The sequence below is a fragment of the Myotis yumanensis genome, unplaced genomic scaffold (assembly GCF_028538775.1).
Source record: "Myotis yumanensis isolate MYYU_CA2020_CCGP unplaced genomic scaffold, mMyoYum1.0.hap1 SCAF_1, whole genome shotgun sequence".
Classification (NCBI taxonomy): domain Eukaryota; kingdom Metazoa; phylum Chordata; class Mammalia; order Chiroptera; family Vespertilionidae; genus Myotis; species Myotis yumanensis.
This window is the reverse complement of record NW_027223752.1, coordinates 48242603-48261359: the sequence shown is the minus strand read 5'-3', so window position 1 is coordinate 48261359 and position 18757 is coordinate 48242603. Positions and strand designations below refer to the sequence as shown.

At 34.6% G+C, this 18757-nt stretch overlaps 1 protein-coding gene across 2 annotated transcripts in view; it reads left to right on the top strand.

The window, feature by feature from the left end:
* ATL1 (atlastin GTPase 1) overlaps positions 1-18757 on the top strand; it is a 53680-nt gene that overhangs the window by 16334 nt on the left and 18589 nt on the right. For both annotated transcript variants that reach the window (XM_070419979.1, XM_070419970.1), the window contains exons 3-7: positions 5922-6169; positions 8202-8336; positions 8782-8886; positions 10613-10663; positions 13212-13268. In XM_070419979.1, the coding sequence (XP_070276080.1) occupies positions 5922-6169; positions 8202-8336; positions 8782-8886; positions 10613-10663; positions 13212-13268 (596 nt within the window). The remainder of the gene's footprint in view (positions 1-5921; positions 6170-8201; positions 8337-8781; positions 8887-10612; positions 10664-13211; positions 13269-18757) is intronic.

Sequence of the window (18757 nt, the reverse complement as noted above, 5' to 3'; positions counted from 1 at the left end):
CCTGGCTGATGATCAGGGCCATTGAGGCCTTCTGACTGACGGCTGGGGCCTCCTTTCTTGGGTTGCTGGCTGGGGCCTTCCTTTGTTCTGTGCCTCTATAGCGAGGCGCATGGCATAGCGAGCAATCGAACTCCCAGTCTCTTGGTCAAACTCCCGAGGGGATAATTTGCATATTAGGCTTTTATATATATAGATTATACTTTGTATCTGCTTATGCCTTGTCCCTTTCTCCCTCCCTCTTTCTTTCTTCCTTCCTTCCTTCTTTCCTTTCTTCCTTCCTTCCTTCCTTTCTTTCTCTCTCTCTCTCTCTCTCTCTCTGTCTGTCTCTCTCTCTCTCTCTCTCTCTCTCTCTCCTTTTTTTCTTGTTTTTGCTTACACATTGTCTTGATGTCTCCTGGCTTATAGCTTTGCTCTATTTCAAATCCTGCAGTATTTATTATCTGTAGAACCAATGACTAGACTGTAAGTAGAACCTGTAATTATCAGGAAAGTAAGCCTCAGGGAAATGATTCACTGTTACTTTTAGTCACTAAAAAGTTGGGATATTTTTAAATTTAGAAACTCTTCCTCTTTTACATACAAATTCTTATGAAAAATATCTATTTACAAAAGAACAAATAAAACATAGATGCTGAGTTTTGTTTTGTTTTTTAAATATATTTTATTGATTTTTTACAGAGAGGAAGGGAGAGCGATAGAGAGTTAGAAGCATCGATGAGCGAGAAACATCAATCAGCTGCCTCCTGCACACTCCCCAATGGGGATGTGCCCGCAGCCAAGGTACATGTCCTTGACCGGAATTGAACCTGGGACCCTTCAGTCCACAGCCCGACGCTCTGTTCACTGAGCCAAACTGGTTAGAGTGAAGCTGAGTTTTAAAAAGAATGATAGTGAGCACCTGTATCCTCCTTCCCTGGCTGAAGAAATATACTTTATCAATATTTTGGCACAATTATGTGCCCCTCTTTATTATTTTTTTTAATCCTCACCTGAGGATATTTCCATTGATTTTAAGAGAGAGTGGAAGAGAGAGGAAAAGACAGAGAGAAATATCAATGTGAGAGAAGCACATGGATTGGTTGCCTCCTGCACGAGCCCTGACCAGGGCCTGGGCTAGGGAGGAGCCTACAACCTGGGCATGTGCCCTTGACTGGAATCAAACCTGGAACCCTTCAGTCTGCAGGCCAATGCTCTATCCATGAGCCAAACCAGCTAGGGCTGACTTTGCTCTCTTAATGGTATATTTTAAGAAACAGAAATTTTTGCTCTGACCGGTTTGGCTCAGTGGATAGAGCGTCATCCTGTGGACTGGAGGGTCCCAGGTTCGATTCTGGTCAAGGGCATGAACGTGGGTTGCGGGCACATCCCCAGTAGGGGGTGTGCAGGAGGCAGCTGATCGATGTTTCTAGCTCTCTATCCCTCTCCCTTCCTCTCTGTAAAAAAATCAATAAAATATATTTTAAAAAAAGAAACAGAAATTTTATATTTAAAAGTACTCCACTTAATATTTTCCTTTATGGCTTGTACTCTTTATAATTTAACAAATCTTCCCCCTACCTCAAAGTTATAAAATACTCTATAATACTTAGTTTTAAAGTTGTATATATCTTTTTTTACATTTTTTATTGTGGTAAAATACACATAACGTGACATTTACTGTCTTAACCACTTTTAAGTGTAAAGTTGAGTGATATTAACTACATTCATGTGGTTGTACAGCCAGCTACCAGCATCCATCTCCAGAACTCTTTTCATCTTACAAAACGTCTATGTCGTGGAACACTAAGTCCCCATTCCCTTTTTCTCCCAGACTTTGGCAACCTCCATTGTATTCTCTCTCTCCATGATATTGACTATTCTAAGAATCTCATATAAGTAGAATCATACAGTAGTGTATTTGTCTTTTTATGACTGGGTTAATTCACTTAACATAATGCCCTCAAAGTTCATCCATTTTGTAGTATATGTCAGAATTTTCTTCCTTTTTAAGGCTGAATAACATTCCATTACACACACACACACACACATACACACACACACACACCACTGTGCTTATCCATTTATCTGTTGATAAACACTTGGGTTGCATCCATGTTTTAGCAATTGTGAATAATGCTGTTATAAACATAGGTGTACAAATATCTCTTTGAGACCTAGCTTTAAATTCTTTGAGTATATGCCTAGAAGTAGAATTGCTGAATCACATGGTAATTCTATTTTTAATTTTTTTGAGGAACCACCATATTGTATTCCATTGTGATTGCCCCATTTTCCATTCCCACTAACAGTGAAATTTTTCTAAATTATTGCCAACACGTCTTATTTTCTGATTTTATTTTATTTTTATAGTAGCTATCCGAATGGGTGTGAAATGGTATCTTATTGTGGTCTTGATTTGCATTTCATATCCTGATTTCTCTTTTGATCCATTTATTGTTTATGAGTCTATTGCATTATTTCCACAATTTGTGAATTCTCCAGTTTTACTTCTATTACTGACTTCTACCTTTATCTCTTTGCAGTTAGTGAAGATATGTTGTATTGTATCTATCTTTTAAAAACCTATTGAGACTTAATTTTGAACCTAACATAGATTCTGTCCTGGAGAATGCTCCATTTGCAGTTGAGGAGAATGTGTACTCCATTGTCGTCCTGTATATGTCTGTTAGATCTAGTTGATTATTATGTAGTTGATTCTATTTTCTTGCTTGTTGCCTATCTGGTCCTTCTATCCATTATTGAGCATGGGGTATTGAAGTCTCCAATTTTTGCTTCACATATTTTGATGGCCTGCTATTGGCTGCATAAATGTTTATAACTGTTATATGTTATTGCTGTGTTGAAACTTTTAATATACAATGTTCTTCTTTGTTTCTTGTAACCTTTTTTACTTAAAGTCTATTTTGTCTGATATAAGTATAGCCACTCCTATTTCCTTTTGGTTACCATTTGCATTGAATATATTTTTCCATTCTTTCACTTTCAACCTGTTTGTGTTATGGATCTTGAGTGAATCTCTTGTAGACAGCCTGTAGTTGGATCATGTTGTTGTTGTTGTTTTATCCATTCTGCCATTCTCTGTCTTTTGATTAGAGTTTAATCCATTTACATTTAATGTAATTACTGATAAGGAGGGATTTACTTCTGCCATTTACTGTTTGTTTTCTTTATGTCTTATAGCTATTTTGTCCCTCATTTCTTGCACTACTGTCTTCTTATGTGTTTAGATTTGTGTGTTTTTAAACCTGGGATCTAGTCCTAAATTGACAGCTATTAACTGTGTGAACTTGGATATATCATTTGTTAGTGGGTCTGATCTTGGGAAAGTTATTTATCTAATTCTTAATTTTCTCATGTGTCAAAAATACAGATAATAAATACCTTGATAAATTGTTTAAAGGAATAAACAAGTAACACAAGAAGGCATCCATGGTAGATTGCCTGATACAGAAATTCTATTTCCTTTTCTGGGCAAGGTCAGTTACATCTTTGGCTTTAACTTTCCCAAATCTACAATAATACTAATAGCATTTACTATGTACCAGCCACTGGTCTCAGTGTGTTATATGCATATATTAATTTACAACAACCTTATGAGTTAGACACATAGAGGTTAAACAACTTGCCTATGGTTACTCAGCTAAAAAGTGGGGAGGCCTTGATTTGAATCTCAACAGTCCAGTTTTTAACCAGACTGTGTTTTTAACCAGAGCCTGTGTTTTTAACCACCACACTGTACTGCCTTTCTAAAAGGAGTTATAGGCTGTATTAGTTGTTTATTGCCTGTTATGCTGCATGATAAACAATCACAAAACCTCAGAGGCATAGAACAGTATTTATTGATCACATGTTGAAATGTGTGTTAGGCAACTCTGTTGATGTTGGCTTGCTACCTCACGTCAATGAGGGTTAGCTTGTTGCAGGGTGTGGCTGGGACTGGACAATTTGCTCCTATTCCAAGTGACTCTCACCCTGCAACAATCATATTAGTCTAGGAATATTCTCATGGTGCATGGTAGAGGCATGCCTGCTACAGGAAATCATGTGGCTGACCTCTGAGTCAAAGCAGGAGCACATTATAAAGTCACAAAGGCAGCGGATATAAGAATGTGTCACTTGACACATTGAGGTTGTTTTGTAATTTACCACAAATGCCAAGGCCCAGGGTTCCAAAATTCTTGTATATTAAGGATGAATTCTAAAAGTTAATCTCAAAAATAGCATTTCTGATCATTTAATAGAAACTCAGAACACACGAAAGTGCATACAGACATATACACACACACATAAATTTATAGAAAGTATGCAAACTTCTTGAAGGAATACTTAAACCAGCCAGTAGTCCAAAGGTAGTAGTGGTGATGATGATGATAGCTAATGAGCTATCAGCCTTTAAAGCTTGCTATGTGAAAGCACTGTTCTAAGCACTTTACATAGTAACTCCCTCGATCTTTATAACAACCCTATTGAATAGGTACTATGAGTAGTTTCCATTTTGCAGATGAAGAAACTGAGAGATTTAGTAATTTCCTAGGTTCACATCATTTTTTGTAAGATTTCCACATAAAGTAACTTTCAAAAGTTTCTTATTTTTTATCGAATTATTTCCAGACCTCTTTGCCATGGAAGATCTTCTGTAATCTGGCCCTACCCAATTCAATTCTCTGTCATTTTCATTACTATAAGGTATAGCTTTAGACCAGCAGTTCTCAACCTGTGGGTTTTGACCCCTTTGGCGGTCGAATGACCCTTTCACAGGGGTCGCCTAAGACCATCCTGCATATCAGATATTTACATTACGATTCATAACAGTAGCAACATTACAGTTATGAAGTAGCAACGAAAATAATTTTATGGTTGGGTCACAACATGAGGAACTGTATTTAAAGGGCCAGAAGGTTGAGAACCACTGCTTTAGACAATTAAGAGTCTGAGATTTTGTAGATGGGATGCATACATTGGAGGGAGCTGAGCTAGTTGCATTAGAGATTTATTCCAGTTTCAAGAATATGTGATTCTTTTTTTAATTTTTTTTTTATTGCTTAAAGTATTACAAAGGGTATTACATATGTGTCCTTCCCCCACCCCCCGCCCTTGACAATCCGCTGGCCTCCCCTACCCCCCAGTGTCTTATGTCCATTGGTTATGCTTATATGCATGCATACAAGTCCTTCGGTTGATCTCTTATCCCCTCCCTCCTGCCCCCCAACCCTCCCTGGCCTTCCCGCTGCAGTTTGACAATCTGTTTGAGGCAGCTCTGCCTCTGTATCTATTATTGTTCATAAGTTTATAATGGTCTTTATTATCCATGAATGAGTGAGATCATGTGGTATTTTTCCTTCATTGACTGGCTTATTTCACTTAAGAATATGTGATTCTGAGTCCTTTTATGTATTTCCTCCTATGTATGTGTAGCTCTAAAAAATTTTACAAGGCTCTTTCATCTGAATAACTAAACTTATTCCTAGGAGATGAAGAAAGTATCTACTAAAGCCATTTTATTCCTCTTTCTTAAAAGTAGACTCCTTTGTTTTGATTTTCTCACTCTGCAAACAGAAATCTCTGCACTGATGTAGAACTGTTTTGAAACTAAAATTGTTTTATTTGGTCACATAATCAGAAAGACCAGATGTAAATGTTTCTGAGATATGATGTGAATGACATTAACATGTCATTTAAAAGGAGTATTTCTAATTCAACTGTGTTCCTGTTTCAGATGTTTGAGAGTTGTTATATGTGTTATATGCATATATTAATTTACAACAACCTTATGAGTTAGACACATAGAGGTTAAACAACTTGCCTATGGTTACTCAGCTAAAAAGTGGGGAGGCCTTGATTTGAATCTCAACAGTCCAGTATATGTACTTTCTTGGTATTTTGAGATGATTACCTGACACAATTGCTATTATATTCAACAGGTGGGTTTTCAGAAAAGACAAATGAATGGAGCTCAGAAGAGGAGGAGCCAGTGAAAAAGGCAGGACCAGTCCAAGTCCTTGTTGTCAAAGACCACCATTCTTTTGAGTTAGATGAAACTGCACTAAATCGAATCCTTCTCTCAGAGGCTGTCAGAGACAAAGAGGTTGTTGCTGTATCTGTGGCTGGAGCATTTAGAAAAGGAAAATCATTCCTAATGGACTTCATGTTGAGATACATGTACAGCCAGGTATGTAAGAGTTTTTTTAAATTTTCTGTCTCTGTGCTGTCACTTTGTGCTTTTATTTAGTAGTGTCCATTATTTCTATTATTATGTATCCTAAATATGCACTTGTTTAAAAATGCTATACTGTAATCATTCCAACTTTGGTGCTTTGGGCACCAAACTACACAGGCCACTTTTGCCTGAAGCCACTTAGCTACATTACCCTTAGAACATACCTTATTTTTTACGCTTAAAAATAGACACCACATAGTAATATGATTATAAACTTTACATGTTATAGGGTTTAAAATGTCAGATAACTTTTGTCATAACATTTTATTGTAATCATTTCCCCCAACATTTATTATGACAATTTTCAAGCATGCAACAAAGTTAAGAGAATTTTGCAGTGAATACCTGGGTATCCACTAATGAGATTCTACCATTAACATTAATATTCTTGCATTATCCCATGTGTCTCTAACTCTTCTTTCCACCCATCACTTCATCTTATTTTACTGATTCATGTCAAAGTAAATTGCTGATGTCAGTATACTTCCCCCCAAATTTTCTCAATATACATCATTATTATATATTTTAGTATTTATTTTTTTCTCTTGTTATAAAATTTACATAGTTACATGCACAAATCTTGAGTACCTTCGCTTATTTTTTTGAAAATGCATATACTTCTATATCCCCAAATTCTATCAAGTATATCTCACCTTTACCCCAGAAATTTCTCTCTGATCTTTTCCAACTCATTTCTTACCCCACCCCCAGAGGCAACAGTATCGTAACATTTGCATCAGCAGCATGTCACAGAAATGAGACTTTAAGGTACCTAGGATAAACCAAAAGCAGAGGGATAAATAGGAGATTGGAGCTAGGGAACAGAGGGTTGGTAGTAGAGAGCATATCAGTATTTTTTCTACCTTTTATCCATAGCAATTCTGATGCAAATATGGATTTGAGGGAAGAAGACACACTACCCAAGAAACTTGGTTCTATGTATTTATACCATAATTATCCATTTTGGATTGATCTTTTCTAGTTGGGTTATTTTTGAACAATTTTGTAACGTTAATATCTTATGTCTAGTGTCAGTTCAAACAAATCAAGAACAAAACTGCTAAAATCTCAGGCTTTGAAAGCAAGAAAAACTTACCACTCTCTATTTCTAGCATACCAACATTAGTGTGCTATATAACACAGGTGGGAAAATTGAATGAACAAAATTAGTGTACTTTACATTATTTGGGATTATATACAGTTTTATACATATTCATAGTTTTAACTGTTAAACATTTGAATGAAATGCTCAATAACACTTGTTGCTTGTGTTAAATAGCATTTTCTCAGATTAAAGCTCAGATTTGTTTTTGTCTTTCTGCACCTACTACTAGATACCTTTCCTCCTGCTATTATTTACTTCCTCCTCCCCCAATACCAAAGCATTGTGTATGTTACTGTTTATATCCTGATATACTGTATTCTCTCATATCTTTATTTCTTTGTTTCTGGAATACCCTCCCCAAATTTGCTCACCTGGAAAATTTCTAAACATCCTTCAATGTTTAGCTCAAATGTCACCTCTCCTTTAAAGTATTACATAACCAAGAGTTAGTTATTTCTTTTCTTATGTTTCCATTTATGACACTACATAATAATAGAAATAATGGACACTACTAAATAAAAGCACAAAGTGACAGCACAGAAAGAAGAGTTAGAGACACATGGGATATGTTCCCATTTTAACAGGCATATATTATATTATATTAGTTAGTTAGCATGTCTATCCCCTGTTAAGTTATGAGCTTCCATTGGTCTGAAATATCTTTGTATCCCAGGATCTAGCATAACATGTGGCAGATGATTGCTTCCTCTGTAATTTCTTTTTGGATTATTTAGTAAAGAAATTGTGTCAGTACAGTAGATGTGCATATGTTGTTTCCTTTTGGCTAGAGTTAGAAAGAGAATACAGATCTTAATGGATGAGTAGAAAATACTATACTACATATCTAGTTCTGTATCAGAGACTTTCTTAATTTTATAGGAATCAGTTGATTGGGTTGGAGATTACAATGAACCGTTGACTGGATTTTCATGGAGAGGTGGATCTGAACGAGAGACTACAGGAATCCAGATATGGAGTGAAGTCTTCCTTGTCAATAAACCTGATGGTAAAAAGGTATGATGTGAACTTCTTAAAGAAAATAGATTTTTCACTTGCAACAGTTATCACTTTTCAGGATCCTCAAAAACTCTCTTTTGAAAACTAATTTTTGGCCATTTGACATGATATTTAAAAGGGAAGTGGGTAGCATTCTATTGCGTTTCCTATTTTCCTTTCTAGGGGTCAGGGTAAGCAAAATTGTAGAAACAATGGAACAGAAGCTCAGCTAACATCTAAACTTTGTTTCAGTGCTGTTTCTGTTATGGTTGATTACCAGTGAAAGTTAATCATTACAGTATTCAGCAACTAATTGCATTTTTATTTTCTGTGGCCTTCATGGCACACATAAAAATATTCATTATTAATGATTTATTTTAGTTCTTATGATGTTAACTTTGTGTTAACCCTAAAACTCTACATGTTCTATAAAATATCAGTAATGTTCTCTACTTGCCTATAGGTTGCAGTGCTATTGATGGATACTCAGGGAACCTTTGATAGTCAGTCAACTTTGAGAGACTCTGCCACAGTATTTGCCCTTAGCACAATGATCAGCTCTATACAGGTATGGAATAAAATAAATTCATATTTATGGATGTTTCTTTCACTAAAAATTATGAATATATGTATTTCTGTGTGCTAGTGAGACAAGCAACAGAAATGGTAAATCATGTATATTATTAGGCTTAATTAGCATACCAGTTCTAATGATTTCTGTAACAGTAGAATTGTTTTTATTATCGTCACCTAATTTCTGATAAGTTTTCAAATTGCTTACTTTAGTCAGAAAAGATTATATTATCTTATTGATAATTTTTTCTGTTTAAAGCATGTAATAAACTCAATAATATTAAATCTTATAATGTATGCAGTTACATTGGGATCACCTAGTTAAGTTATATTAATTGAAACAAGATTTATAAATGCAAATTTTATTTTACATAGCTAGTAGAAACATTTCTAAAAGTAAAAAACATGTATATGTGTTCATAGCTTTTAAAAACATATTACTATACATTTAGGAAAGTAACTGTCTTCTTGTAAAAAAAAAAATTTATCTTTTTTCTTTCTCTGCCTTTTTTAAAAGTATTTTCTGTGAGGTATATTGTAGGCTTTATAAGTTGTCCTAAAGTACTTGGAGAATTTTACTATAGTAATAGAACACATAGCATAAAAAATTTTAAACCAAATTAAAATTATTTTCTATTTACTGTAAAGAGCAAGAAGAGATAGTAGACAAGAAACAGTTAAAAAAAAAGGTAAGATAGTTTTAAAAGTTAGGGAAGACAAAGTGGTTAGGATGAGTAAGTGAAGGCTAAAATTATAAGCAAGTAGGGAAAATGGAGCTAGTGAACTGGCAATAAAGGCATGGTGTAAGGGTAGGACAACCGTGAGAAGGTTGATAGAAGGAAGACTGAAATTTTTTTTTTATAAAGGACTTTAAGATAAAAAGCCATGATTGTAACTTATAGTTGACTAGCTTTTAAAATTATACTTCTTAAATGAGTAACCCTTTAAAATACCGACTTACCTAATTTCTTCATAATTGACAATATAACCCATTTACACAAGCCAATTAAAACCAGATTGACTTTGCCTTTGTAATATTTATTATTTACTATGTATATTTTACCTGAAGACATTCAATATTTTCACTGAAAATGTAAGTCTTTTTAGTAATGACTATTTCTTACTATCTGAGAAATGATCTATTTAAAAATATATTATCTGTAATAATACATAAAGATATACATATCCTTAAGTTTTCTTTGATGTTACTGATATTTATTCCCCTCAAAAAATGTCACTTTGATACAGTGATCTGTTCATGAAGTGATAATGTATATGTTTATGGGTGTGGACATAATATTCAAAATCTAACTTCCATGTGATGAAACTTTCTGTAGACACAACTCAGATAACCAGTTGTGAAGAAGTCAACATAAAATTTTAAGAAAACTTTATGGGTTGTTCAGATTTAGATTGCCATTATTTATATGAAGGAGTGTTTTATTGACTAGTTGTTGAGTTCATAAAGTATTTTTAGTATTTTGCCTCCAGACAGGTGGCTATTGCATTTCTAGAACAATTTTATGATCGTTGTACATTGTTTATTGTCTCTCAAGCTTTTTATACTCCTCAATTATGGTCTTATAAATATCATTATGTAAGAATGTATGTTAGAGAGTTCACATTTGTGATAACTGATATTTAGAAAAATAGAGAATGACAAAGTAGTGCTGAGGATGATGCTAATTATTTCCTCGTTTTAACTTTATTTCTTAATCAAGGTATATAACTTATCCCAAAATGTCCAGGAGGATGATCTTCAGCACCTCCAGGTAACAATATTTATAATCTTTTTAAATATCTGGTAATCTTTTAAGCATGCATAGTGGAACTTCAGGAGGATTTAGAAACAACCAAATGGAGGTTGTCCTAGTTCCAGGTTTCTTGTTCCAGCCTTGTATGGTTATATTCTGTCTAACTCAGTTTCCAAACTCCTTTGTTTCTGTAAAATTACTTGCTATTGACCTGCATATGAAACTATGTGGCAAGTTAGAATAGAAAAATGATCTTTAGTTTAAAAATGACCCAAAATATGAAGTAGAAGTCGTAAGATCAAGGATTTAATAATTGCTAGTGTGATATCAGTTGTATGCCAGTTTTTCCCCCTGTGGACCATTTTATACCTAAGAACTATGAGGGGTTTACCTGATGATAACTCATAGAATTATATTTTAGATCTGAAAGAGACCTCAGTGACACCTAATTTATACTTCATATTTTATACATGAGGAAAATTAGGCTGAAAGAAATAAATGACTTGCCTAAATTCTTGTGGCTAATTAGTGGTAGAGTGGGAGTAAAAATATGGTTATCTGACTGGGCTTAGTGTTTCTTCTATTCTCCAAGCATCATTTAAATCTCAAGTAAAAGATTAGCTATTCCTAAATATACTTCAGATCTCTGTAACACTCTGCTCCCTTTCAATTCATGTTATATTGGTTACATAGGAAAGCCTATTGTTTCTCTGATAGTTGCCCTCTGTATATTTTGTAGAAAGTTTTGCTTTCAGTGTATTATTTAATTTTTACAATAAGAGCCATGTACAAATTTAACAGATAACAAGATGACAAAACAGGGTAATCTCTAATGTCAGAAAAATCATTTGAGTTTACAACCAGTATTACTCCCAAATATATTTATTTTCTTCTTTTTAAATCAGTTTTTTATTATTTTATTTTTTTATTGATCTTAGAGAGAGGAAGGGAGGGAGGGAGGGAGGGAGGGAGGGAGAGAGAGAGAGAGAGAGAGAGAGAGAGAGAGAGAGAGAGAGAGAAAACATCAATGATCTATTGCCTCCCATGCATGGAAACCTGGGTCATGTGCCCTGACCAGGGAATCAACCTGCCACCATTTGGTTTAGGTGACAACCTTCCAACCAACTGAGTCACACTAGCCAGGGCTAAAATATATTTCTTGTACATCTCACTGACCATTTATGACAAATAGGCAATATGCTGAGTAAGTGTTAAATTTTTGTTGTTGTTGTTGCTCTCTTTTTTATTTTAATTTGTGTTTTTATTTGATTTGATTTGTGTTATATATTTCTTATACAGTAATAAGTACAATAACTTCTTCAAGCATGTACTGTTCAATACCAGTTTTAGGAATTTCTTAAAGAAGGACTGATTTTGGATTTTTATATTGAGTAAATTATCTTTTTTGAGATCACTTAAAAATTTTCCTGTAAATGACAATATCTCAGTCTTCCTCAAAAAAGATTGTGAATTCAATTTATGTTAGTAGATAATTCTAATGAGAGTGTTTAATCCCTGACCAGCTGCCTTTTATTTTTTTAAAAATATATTTTTATTGATCTCAAAGAGGAAGGGAGAGGGAGAGAGAGATAGAAACATCAATGATGAGAGAGAATCATTGGTTGGATGCCTCCTGCATGCCCCCTACTGGGGATCGAGCCTGTAACCCGGGCCTGTGCCCTTGACTGGAATCGAACCCGGGACTCTTCAGTCCAGAGGCCAATGCTCTATCCACTGAGCCAAACCAGCTAGGGCTAGCTGTCTTTTAAATATGATATTCCAGACTTTCATTAATCACTTTAATCAAATAACTAGTAATTACCCTTAGCTTTCTATATTCCCATAGCCTGCATGAAGAGGAGGAAAGGATGGTAATCCTGTGTGTCAGCTTTCTTCCCCAACTCTGAAAAGTCACTGTGGCTTGTTAATCTTGTATATTTAGTGGCATTTCCTGTGCATACATGGGAAAAGCCACTCAGCCACTCTGGATGAAACTCTCATCAGAGGCCCAATCACAGTCACCCTTAGGTTGTGTTCTCCAAAACCTTCCATTTCTAGCAACATAAAAACTGCTATGGTGCCTCTCAATTGGGCACAATAAAAAATATTAGACAGCAGTGTATTTGATGTTTTGATTTTTAAGCCAGATATCTATATGACTTTGTAATAATCCAGGCCATTGTGTGTCCTCAGGCAACAACACATATATATCCTACATAATTTATTGCTTTCTGGTCTAATTACGCAAGTTCTATTTTGAAAGGTCATTTAACATGTTTCCCCCCATTGTCCCTACAAAAAACTGTCCTATATTCTAGATATAAAAGATGTTAGCTTTAAAATGGAAACTTTATTTTTAAAATATCTAATTACTGTACTGTTTTATCTAATACTTAGTTCCTTAAAATGATTATTGTAATCTTAAGAATATAGTATTATCTTATAGCTTGGGGAAAAATATGAATGGAAGAAAGCCAAAAAGTAAAACTTTGCAGATACTGAAGTTTTCTTTGTGCATGTGTGTTTGTATGTGTGTGTTTGTATGTGTGTGTGATTTTCCTTCTAGCTTTTCACTGAGTATGGCAGACTGGCAATGGAGGAAACATTCCTGAAGCCATTTCAGGTAAGTTGGGGTTAACTGATGATAAATTCCTATCAAAATTTCCTGAAGACCATATTTTAATTAATTGTGAGGGTCTGTTTCTCTGTTTTAAAATTTCACTTCAGAAGCACTTTTGGATACCCATTTAATGCTATTCGATGCAAGGAGAAGATAGATATGTGGAAATAAAAATTTAACAAACTGTTTTTTAAAAAGGGGGAAGGAAAAATAAAAGAATGAATGATATTTTGGTTCCTGCAAAAATATCAGGTTTTCTCCCCTGAACCAACCCTAGAGATGTCATAAAAAAATAAACATACTATGGAGTGAAAAAGTTGCCTCTTAAAGACTATCTACAGTATGATGGCATTTTTAATATAGCTCAAAAATGAGCATAACTAAATTAATAGCATATTGTTTAAGAATACATATACATATGTGTTAAAACTATATTGAAAGCAAAATTTAAGGTAGTGATTACCACTGGAGAGGAGAAATAGGGATATACCAGGGAGGGATACACAGGAAGCTTCACTGTTTTGGTATGTTCAGTTACCTAAGTGGGTTTGTGGATTCACAGGTTCATGTTACTAATGTGCATAATAATATGCATATAAGTTATTTTGTAGGTGTCATATCATAAAAATTTTAAATCTTAAAAAGTCAATAATATGTCTCAAAACAGCAATTACCAACTAACAAATGTAAGTTATTTTGTGTGTATGCAGTGTTTTGTTTTTTTTTAATATATTTTATTGATTTTTTACAGAGGGGAAGGGAGAGAGATAGGGAGTTAGAAACATCGATGAGAGAGAAACATCGATTAGCTGCCTCCTGCACATCTCCTACTGGAGATGTGCCTGCAACCCAGGTACATGCCCTTGACCGGAACCGAACCCGGGACCTTTCAGTCCGCAGGCCAACGCTCTATCCACTGAGCCAAACCGGTTTTAGCTATGCAGTGTTTTTTAAGTATACAATTCACAATAGCAAAAAACACACACAAAAACTTTGATAATTAACTCCCATAATATAAAGACTTTTATGGAGAAAAATGCAAAGATTTATTAAAGATCATAAAGGGAAATTCGTATAAAACAGATATATTTTAGATAGAGTGATTTAATGTTGTAGAGAATTTAATTCTCCCCAAATTAATCAATAAACTCAGTGCAATTTTAATTAAAATTACCACCGAATTTCTAAAGAAACTCAACACATTGTGCTATAACTTCTATGGAAGAATTAAGTTCTGTTTTTATTTAAATCAGTTTTTAAAAAGAAAATCAAAATTGGAGGATTGAATACACATTAAGAAACCATACAAAATGAAAATGGTGTGGTCCTGCACAGATACAAGAAAAAAGCCCAATGGAACGAAACAGACACCAAATATATCCCTATCTATAATAATAAAAGTGTAATATGCTAATTAGACCAGACGTCCTTCTGGACGACCTTCTGGACGAAGCCAGGCTGTGAGGGAAGCCTGGGTCCCCGGTGCCAGAGGGAAGCTGGTACCAGCAGTGGGGGGAAGGAAGGTGTACTCTTACATGAATTTTGTTTATCAGGCCTCTAGTATATATAGAAACCTGGTATTCAACAGAGGTGGTGTCATAAACCAGTAGCAAATGGATGGATTAATAGCTGAGATTTGGAAAAACTAATTCACTATTTGAAGAAAAAGTTGAATTTCTGTTAAACACCATATAGATTAGTAAGCTCCAATTGGATTAAAGAACTAAATATGAAAGTTAAAATTATACTAATAGAAGAAAATACTGGAAAATATCCTTCTGAACTGGGGTGAAGAAACATTTATATACTAGGATTCTCACAAAATAAACCATGTAGTGAAAAATTGATGGGTATTATTACATTAAAATAGAGTATTTCTATTTATCAGAAGACTCTATAAGAAGCAAAGTGAACAGATTGGTAGAAGATATTGACAATGTCAAAGACAACAAGGACTTAATATGTAGAATACACAAGGCAGTTTTACAATTAAGTAAGGACATTTTGCCAATTAAAAATAAGCAAAGGAACCATGATACATCTATTAGAATGGCCAAATTTCAGAGCATCAACACCAAATGCTCCACAAAAGAGGATGTGGAGTAACAGGTACTCTCATACATTTCTGGTGGGAATGTAAATGGTACAGTCACTTTGGAAGATAGTTTGGTGGTTTCTTACAAAATTAAACATTCTCTTATATGAACCAGTGATTGCACTCTTTGGTATTTACTCAAAGAAGTTGAAAACTTACATCCACACAAAAACTGGCACACAGATGTTTGTAGCAGCTTTATTTATAATTTCCAAAAACTTGGAAGCAGCCAAAATGTCCTTTAATAGATAAACTGCATATATCCAGACAATGAAATATTCAGCGTAAAAAAGGAAATGAGTTATCAGTCTATGAAAGAGACATGGAGAAACATTAAATGCACATTACTAAGTGAAATAAGCCAATTTGAAAAGGCTACATATTGTATGATTCCAACTATATGATATTCTGGCAGAGGCAAAACAATGGACACAAAGATCAGAGGATGGTGGGGGAAGCGAGGAGTGGAGAAATGAATAGGCAGAGCACAGAGGATTTTTAAGGCCATGAAAATACTCTATATGATATTGTAACGATGGGTATATGTCATTATACCTTTGTCCAAGCCCATATCATGTACAACGCTAAGAATGAACCCTATGGATTTTGAGTAATTATGATGTGACAATGTAGGTCCATTGTTGATGAAAAAAAAGAATGCACCATTCTGGTGGGTGATATTAATAAATGAGGCTGTGCATGTGTGGGGACAGGTGATACTTGCCAATACTCTGCACTTTCCTCTCATTTTTCTTGTAAACCTACAGCTGCTCTAAAAATAGTCTTATAAAACATTAAAAATGATAAACTGTACTTAATTTTTTAAAAAAACAGGCAAAAGATATGCAGACAATTCACAGAATGAAAACCTGATTGGTTAACACATTTTTGAAGGATGTCAGGTCTCATTGATAATCAGATAAAAATTAAAATAATGAGATACCACTTTATACTCTTTAAGTAGGCAAAAAGTGGAACATGGAGTTAATACCATATTATAGCTACAATTTGGATAAATGGGAAAGCCAGGACCTATTGGTGAAAGTGCAGATTGGAGCAGCCATTCTGTGGAGCAGGGGAAATGTGTAAGGATATTGACTGGAGCATTGATAGAGTAGTGGTAGTGGGAAGTTGGAGGCAATTTAGGTGTCCATTACTAGAAGAATGGATACATAAGAGCATACTCTGGAATATTTTGCAACATCCAAAGGCAGTGAACCAGAAGTATACGGAGTAGCATGAATAATAGAGTGTTTAAATTGATACTGAATTAAGCAGAAAAAATTTGAGATCTATAACATACTATTTATGATTATTTAAAACACTATAGATCAGTGGTTATCAACCTTTGTTATGGGGTGAGGCCACAACATTACTAACAAAGAAACAGAATTTCCGGAGGATGAGGCCCAGAAATCAGGATTTTAAAAAGATTCCCAGGTGATTCTAATGTGCAGCCAAGGTTGAGAACCACTGCTCTATATAAACAAAATATATGTATTAGAGTTGAGAACAGAAAATTGAGAGATGGGAATGGGGGTCTGGGAAAAATATGATAAAGAAAAAGGGGCCTTTGCATGGAGAGATGATGGTATGCTCTGAGTGAGAGTATGAATCTCTCCCCTATGGTCTGGGGAAGCAGGTGGGGTAAGGTAGAATAAAACCAGTTCTTGCTTACAATCTTCTTTTTTTTAATATATTTTATTGATTTTTTACAGAGAGGAAGAGAGAGGGATAGAGAGTTAGAAACATCGATGAGAGAGAAACATCAATCAGCTGCCTCCTGCACGCCCCCCACTGGGGATGTGCCCACAACCAAGGTACATGCCCTTGACTGGAATCGAACCTGGGACCCTTGAGTCCGCAGGCCGAAGCTCTATCCACTGAGCCAAACCAGTTCTGGCAGCTTACAATCTTCTGTATGGTTTACAATACCTACTAGATTCTGTTGTCTTTTTAAAAAGTATTTGTCAGGCTGATATTTGAAGTGTTGTATGGTAATTAGGCTATTTGTTTTGACTTTTGTCTTCTCTGAACCTGTTACTCTCAGGAACCATTGGCATAGACTGGGGAACTGCATTGTAAATTCTGGAAAGGAATGTTAAGTCTTATCAGCAGGCATCACTGCTTCTTACACTTTGCCAGATATACTAAAGTCAGAGAGACCAACCAATGCTCGGGAAGGGGGAGAGAGAGAGAGAGAGAGAGAGAGAGAGAGAGAGAGAGAGAGAGAAAGTCATAGAGTTACTGCTTGTTGGTAAACTGTTGGCTTATGAAATGTCAATGAAAAAATTATGACTAAATGAGTCAACTAACTCCTAAACATGTTTGGATGTGTAAATCTAAGTATCTGAAATTGAATTGAGAAACTCATTAAGTAGCAAACATGGCTTCCAACACTATTTAATAATATTTAAGATTAAAACAACCAAATTCAAACCAAAAAATACTATACAACATGAAATTAAAAGATAAAATACAAATATATTAAAATCTCAGGACATGTAAGATAGCAGCAAAATAATTCACATTTAAATTAGCATGGAGGGAAAATCTAAAATAAAGTAATTTTGAAATAAAAGTTGTTAATTCAGCAAGCTTTCTTAGAAGTTCACGTCTATCCTCTTCCTCACTCCAGAAAATTCACTGTTTTTTTCTATTGTGAACGAGTGTCACCTCTATAACCCACATAAAACATGTATTGATATATCCTACATGTTTGTAATATTAATTGCTATGTAATGTATTTTCATATTAATATGCCATAATTTGTAAAGTCATTTCCCAATTGTTGAGTATTTGGTGTTATTTCACTGTTACTCATAGTACTGCTAGAACACTGATTTTTTAAATAATTTCCTAAAGGATTAGTCTCCAAAGGGAAGTTAACAAAGGTTATATTTTTCATGTTTTAAAAAATATATACGGTCATTTATAGGATATACACAGCATCCCTTGCCCCAGTTGCCTTCCTGAATTTAATTCATTCAAAAAACAGTATTTATGACTTCAAATGTTTTTATTTGAGAAAATCAAGGTAATTTATAGTCTTGATTTTTATCTCTACCTACATATATATATGAACAAATCAAGATTCATCAATGTTGAAAACTGATGGCTTTTGAAATAAGGACCGAGATTCATAGCATTCCGTACATGATAAATGTAAAGCATACAAATTGTCCAGGGAGAGGGTGAGGCCAATGGGTGTGCTTTTATTAGCTGGCTCATACCAGTTCACAAGAGCTAACTAGTAAATATTCAGGAATTATGTAAGCCAATTATTAAACAGTTGGTAGCTTGAAATCAGCTATAGTGTGCATACAGAAATTGTTGAATGCTACAAATCAAGGTGTTGTGTTGTTGTTGGAGAGGTAGTTTACTAGCACATCATTGG